At 42.9% G+C, this 6,487-nt stretch overlaps 1 protein-coding gene across 1 annotated transcript in view; it reads left to right on the forward strand.

Annotated features, from left to right (window-relative positions):
- The first annotated feature begins 556 nt into the window (after positions 1-556).
- LOC106818747 (heat shock 70 kDa protein-like) overlaps positions 557-6,487 on the forward strand; it is a 19,770-nt gene continuing 13,839 nt past the window's right edge. Inside the window, 5 exon segments of the mRNA XM_014823418.1 lie at positions 557-682; positions 816-871; positions 874-974; positions 1,237-1,465; positions 1,625-1,912. Of these exon segments, the coding sequence (XP_014678904.1) occupies positions 836-871; positions 874-974; positions 1,237-1,465; positions 1,625-1,912 (654 nt within the window). The 5' untranslated portion in view covers positions 557-682; positions 816-835.

Here is a 6,487-nt window from a genome sequence, read left to right on the forward strand (position 1 = left end):
TTACGTTTGTCCGCAAGAGTGCAAAACCATAGCGTAGAAATATCAACAACCACGACGCATAGTTTACGCCGGTCGCTGGTCCGCACACAGTGGAACACAATGCGAAGACACGATAAGTATATAGCGTTGCCTACGCAGCCAAGTGCTTAATCAGTCGCCCGCGACCGTACCAGCCACGCATTTCACAAGATCTATCCTAATATCTAACTTTGATCGCGTATGCATCAAACGCATTCCACCAGTGAGGCATACAATAAAACATTTGTGTGTGTGTGTGTGCGTGCGTGCGTGCGTGCGTGCGTGCGTGTGTGTGTCTGTATTTCACTGTGTACTTGCCAAACAAATGGTTAATGTGTTACGTGTAAGCATGATTGTACTTGTATTTGTATTGACATCTCAACCATAAAAAAACAAAGATGTGCAACAACGAAACTCTCCATAATTATAACACCTTACACATAACACTACTGCACTGGTAACACATGCATCACAGTCACTAAGCCCGCGCGTAGCGCGGGTTTCAGCTAGTTTATATAAGGTATTGTTGTTTGTTAGGGTCATGGAGAGCGCAATATACTCATCTTCGATCTGGGGGGTGGTACTTTTGATGTCTCCATCGTGACCATTAAAGACGGCGGCATCTTTGAGGTGAAATCTACTTCTGGTAATACGCATTTAGGAGGTAAGGAACCAGTCGTCCTTCAATGTGCCGCGTAAAACGTAGTGTGGTGCTCGATACGTAAACTTTGCATGGGTGTTGTACGATAAGATGCATTGTTATCAGGTTTCAATGATTGCTGTGTAAATATTTTCAGGAGAGGACTTTGACAACCGCATGGTCGCTCACTTCATGCAGGAGTTCAAGCGCAAATATTATACAAGAAGGATATGAGTGCCAACAAGCGCGCAGTCAGGCGTCTAAGCACATCCTGCGAGAGAGCAAAGCGCATGCTCTCCTCAAGCATTCAGGCTAGGTGTGTGTGTGTGTGTGAGTGCAGGCATGCAAAAACTTATTCATAATCCCTAGTAATGATAGTTAAAAGTTGGTGGTACTAATGTTGGCAATCATAACTTAAGTGTTTTTATAGTTGTCACTGTGTAGACAGTTACATCACTGAATATCTGGGGGATTATTGTGCACCTGTGGGAAATCTGGTGCAGAAACATTGAGAAAAGGTTTTAGTGTAAAAGTGCTGCATGGGAATTTTACTGAAAAGTTATCTATTTGTATTTAAGCATCGAGCTCGACTCCCTGTTCGAGGGCATCGACTACTACACGTTCATCACGAGAGCCTGTTTCGAAGAGCTCAATGCTGATCTCTTCCGCGGAATCCTGGAGCCGGTGGAGATTGCCCTGCGTGACTCCAAGATGGTCAAGGCTCAGATCGACGACGTTGTGCTTGTTGGAGGCTCAACCCGTATCCCCAAGATCCAGCAGCTCCTGCAGGACTTCTTCAACGGCAAAGTATGTCTAAGAGCGTTTGGGCAATTCATCTCGTTGTCATGACTCGTGATTATAGTTGCCGTGTATGCGATAAATTGGGCGTTTAAGTGTACCTTGCTCCTTCTCTGTTTGTGTTCTTAGCATTTTATGCGCAATCTTAATGACATTTTTTCCCCAAAGGAACTGAATAAGAGCATCAACGCGGATGAGGCTGTGGCGTACGGCGCTGCGGTGCATGCAGCCACCCTGTCCGGAGACAAGTCTGAGGAGGTGCGGGATGTGCTGCTGCTGGACGTCACGCCGCTGTCACTCGGCATCGAGACCATTGGAGGTATTATGACGACTGTCATCAAGCGTAATACAACCATCCCCACAAAGCAGACGTCCATGTTCCAGACCAGCGAGGACAACCAGGATTCTGTGGGGTTCCGAGTCTACGAGGGTGAACGAGCACAAACCAAATACAATGTAAGTGTTGTATAGTATTATCTTCATTGGCCTTGATATGTTGACATTCGGCGTTTATGCAATACATAAACTTATCTTTGAACGTCTCTTGACTGTGATATCAACACTAATTGTATCCCCCGCGACGAAGTCGGCGGTGATACTATGGTTTCATGTCTCCCCAGCCGCTGCCGCCGCAGACAATTTCCCCATCTGCTCTATAACTCGACACCTAATTGACCTAGCGCTACCAAACTTGGTATACTTACACATCTTGGGGAGAAGGTGTGCAGCGTACCAAAACCAGGTCACTGCGACCTTTATTTGAAACTTCCCCTTTGGCCGCAGTAGGATGAAACATATTTGAAACGAACGTGTTTCTAATTGTAGGTTCTATAACAGTTAACATGCAAGTATTTTGATATATTCTTTCTCATCTTGTAGCGTAACTGATTTGAATCCAATAACCAAGCAAAATGGCATTCAAGGCAACGGCAATCGGTATTGATCTTGGAACGACATACTCCTGTGTCGGAGTATTTCAGCATGGCAAAGTTGAAATCATTGCCAACGATCTGGGTAATCGCACCACACCCAGCTATGTAGCATTTACGGATACAGAACGACTCGTCGGTGATGCAGCAAAAAACCTGGCTGCAATGAACCCGATCAACACTGTCTATGGTACGTTTTACACAAAAAAGAGGCTATTTTTAAACTGCATTACAGATTACTTATATCTTAATTGACTTGTGATAACATGTGGACTTGTAAGTGAATAATTTGTCTCTGGAAAATTAGTATATATATGTATTATTAAATATGTCAACGATGAGGAAAAACGGGTTTTTGTGGTTTCATGGCTGAACTGTTGACTTCCATCCCTTGGCTGTCTGAGTTGACGATAATCATGCACATACACGTATTCCTTTACCTTTGTCCTAAAAAAAATTCACGTTGTACAAATCTAAAAATTTATAAATGAACGTTGATGAGAAATATTGAAAGCATACCTGTATTTTAACCTCTGACAGTTCATATATTTTTGTATGGTGACGTCTTTTGTAGATGTTAAGCGATTGATTGGAAGGCATTTCGACGACACAATTGTCCAGCAGGATATGAAACACTGGCCTTTCACAGTCGTTAGCGATGGAGGCAAGCCCAAGATTAGCATAGACTGCCAGGGTGAGAACAAACTGTACTTCCCAGAACAAGTCTCGTCCATGGTACTAAACAAAATGAAGGAAACCGCTGAGGCCTACCTCGGAAGGGTGCGTAATCGCTACGTTGCATCTTAATTGTTAGATTGATAGATGAAAGGTGAAGGCTGCCACGTGGCGTATTAAGAGCAATGATAAATATTTTTCCTAATTTGCGGTTTCCACCAGAGATGTTCCCGATACCTCGATGAGGGATTTTACTTCCTTGGATGTCTGAGCTCTGTATTGATGAGCGTGAATTCACCTAACAAGTAGTATGCAATGTTTACACTGGTGGTTTTTGTTCTTACATGGAAGCTGTGGGTAACAGGGCACTAATGTATGAGATAAAATTCTGAAACATGAAATTGTTATTGATTATGCTGACCTTCTATAATCTAGGTAATATACTAGTGTGATATACAACTAAATTGTTATTTTTTCGAACAGACTGTGGAAAACGCCGTAGTAACAGTACCAGCATATTTCAATGACAGTCAGCGGCAGGCAACGAAAGACGCCGCCACAATTTCTGGTCTCAATGTGCTACGACTTATCAGCGAACCAACAGCTGCAGCTATTGCATATGGACTTGACAATAAAGGTCAGGTGTGTGACTCATGCAGCTAGTTATATTCTTTCTTGGGTGTATGTGAAGTAAACAACTACATAAAGTCTAATATTTAAAAAAATAAACTAAACTATACCAGGTTGTGATTTGGATCTGAACTCCTTGACCTGGTTCCACAGTCGTGGATTAACTCTTAACTCTGAGTTAAATTCCTTAACTCAGAGTTAAATTCCTTAACTCAGAGTTAAAAGTTAAATCTGGTTCAAACCTGGATTAACTCTTAACTCAGGGTTAAAAATGGCTGATTTTTACCTTTTTAACGCCCCAGTTCCCGAAAAACAAAAAGAATATCGCAGACACGACGACCACTTCAACATCATGACTGATCGCGAATTGTACGACAGATATAGGTTTCGCGGCAGGGCTCTTGAAAGATTATTTCGTACTTATTGGTGAATGAGTTGCCAAAGATACACTCGCAGAGAGGGATGCGACGTACCCAAAGCATCTGGGTGCTGTTAATGGCCCCCCCTTTGCTTTGCGAGTGGTGCATTTTCAACAGGTAATAGCAGACAGTTTTGGTGAGTGAGTAAATCCACCGTGTGTCGAGCCCTCGCAGCGTTTACCGATGCACTACGTTAGATTACATTAAGGCCCTGGTTGATCAAAGGGCGACAGCTCAAGAGGAAGTAGCAATGTGCAAAGTCAACTTTCATAGTAATCGTCGCATTGATCGGGTTTCTTTGGCGTGATCGGTTGCGTAGATCTGCACGCATATTAGAACTCAAGGGCCGCGTAAAGCAGTTGAGAAGGACTACGTTAACCGTTAAAGGTTATCACTCTTATCAATACGCAATTGAATTGGGATTAGTGAATGCAGATGGTAAGATTTTTCATAAGAAGTCTGCATAAATTTAATACATAAAGAAACAACTTACATTTCGATTTATTTATTAGTTAGTCTTTCGGTATCATCCTTTAGACTTTGAAGACTATTTCTACGAGGTTAGTTTAGCTCTAGGATACTAATACTAGAGCTAATTAGTTTATCGTAGTACTACCCCGTGTTCGAATCATCCTGCTTGCTAACCATATTATTAGGCTCATTGACATAGTACAGATGCAGCTTGTTAGAATCGCATGATCGTGCGTCCGTCCGGCTCCGTCAACAGTTGGGCACAAATCTTAAACGCTCGACGTACGGTCACGATATTCGGGACGTGGGGGGTAATCCGAAAACGAGTTGGGATGTCGAAGCTGGGCGTCAAAGGTCAAAGGTCAAAGAGGTGTAAAATAAGGGGGAACATTCACTCCTTAACTTAAGTATAGGGAGGAAATGCGAATTGCTAGCACAAATCTAAACGGCTCGACCTAGGCCTTGTGATAGTCGGTGTATAGCATCATGGTAGGAAAAGCCATCACTGTGCCTGAATTTGAGGGTCACAGGTCCAAAGTCATGGCCACAGGGCAGATTTTAGACATTTTCCTGAGGACATGGTCTGACGCGAGCAAATTTGAAAAACTTGTTTGCTTTCAGCGTGACCTAACCTATCATTCTTATGGCTTTATTGAAAGGACCATGATAAGTGCTTTCCCCACTGACGTGCGACAGAGTAAGTGTCTGATAACCTTCTGACCCTCAAGGAGGCAGGGATTTAAACATGGATTTGTTAACTGTTTACTGTGGTAGAAAGAATTTGACTGGCTGGGTTTGCTAGTAAATCTATACATTGCCTGATGTTATGAGGCTACAATGTCACCACAGTGAAATTTCAAAAGTAAATTGCTTGAAGAAGGTTATGCTCCTTAAATCGCTTATAATTTCTATGGCATTCTGTACGTCCAGTGGTGTTAATCATGCACTGCCAGTGGCGCCACTGCCAGCTCCTTGTTGGTCGGTGATAGTATGGGGTGTAGTTTTTGGCCTCGTAATAATTAGGTACAGGTGGCAGCTCTCTATTTGGCAGCCTAGGAGCGTGTTAAACATTGATTTGTTTCTCCAACTGCGTGGCCTAGTAACCTGTGTCGTGGAACGCTCCCATTTAAAATACAGTGAAATTCCACACCCATAACTCTTACTGGAACAATGCTTACTTAGACGATAATGAGATGAGTTATATATGAATTCTGTAGTGTACATATATGAAATAGTTGGAATAGTACTAGCCACTCAAATACAGTGGTGTGATCCCATTGCGTTGCCATACATAATCGCTGAAACCTGCATACTGATACAATCCTTGTATTGCTGTGGATTTTCCCGCAACTTAATTTTCTTCATCAAAATTTGGCCCAATATAGATGCAAATGGTGTACGTTCCTTCGAGCTTATTCGGTCACTACATCACCTGCCTACCTTGTTTTGTTTTGTTTTAATAGGGTTAGGTCACAATGCACCATAAAAACATTAGTTTCAGGCACGTCGATTTGTATCAACCAATGGGATTCTGGGAGTTATGCAGAATGCAGAAGCGTTGCCTGAATTGAGTGTACGCAAACTTGCGATATCTGCCATATCTGCGCTAACAAAAGCTGTCACTACGCCAACTTAAATGTTACGTTTTTACCGTAAGCAACAGACTCAGATGAGCCCAGACGAGCCTCTGGCGGCTCTTGTTTTCGCTTGTTCTTGCTGGACCGACGTGGGCCTATAGATGGCGTACCAACACCCTGGATTTATCCATCCTCTACATATTCGCTCAGAGATTATAATACGGTTAATTTGTAACAATTTTCCTCAGTGTGAGTACTGCAGACTGTTAAGAGCCGTGGTAATATTGTGAACGTCGCGGTTCGATCCCCCGAGTTGGCTAAAAAAAGCTT

The sequence above is a fragment of the Priapulus caudatus genome, unplaced genomic scaffold, assembly GCF_000485595.1.
Source record: "Priapulus caudatus unplaced genomic scaffold, Priapulus_caudatus-5.0.1 Scaffold2489, whole genome shotgun sequence".
Lineage (NCBI taxonomy): Eukaryota > Metazoa > Priapulida > Priapulimorpha > Priapulimorphida > Priapulidae > Priapulus > Priapulus caudatus.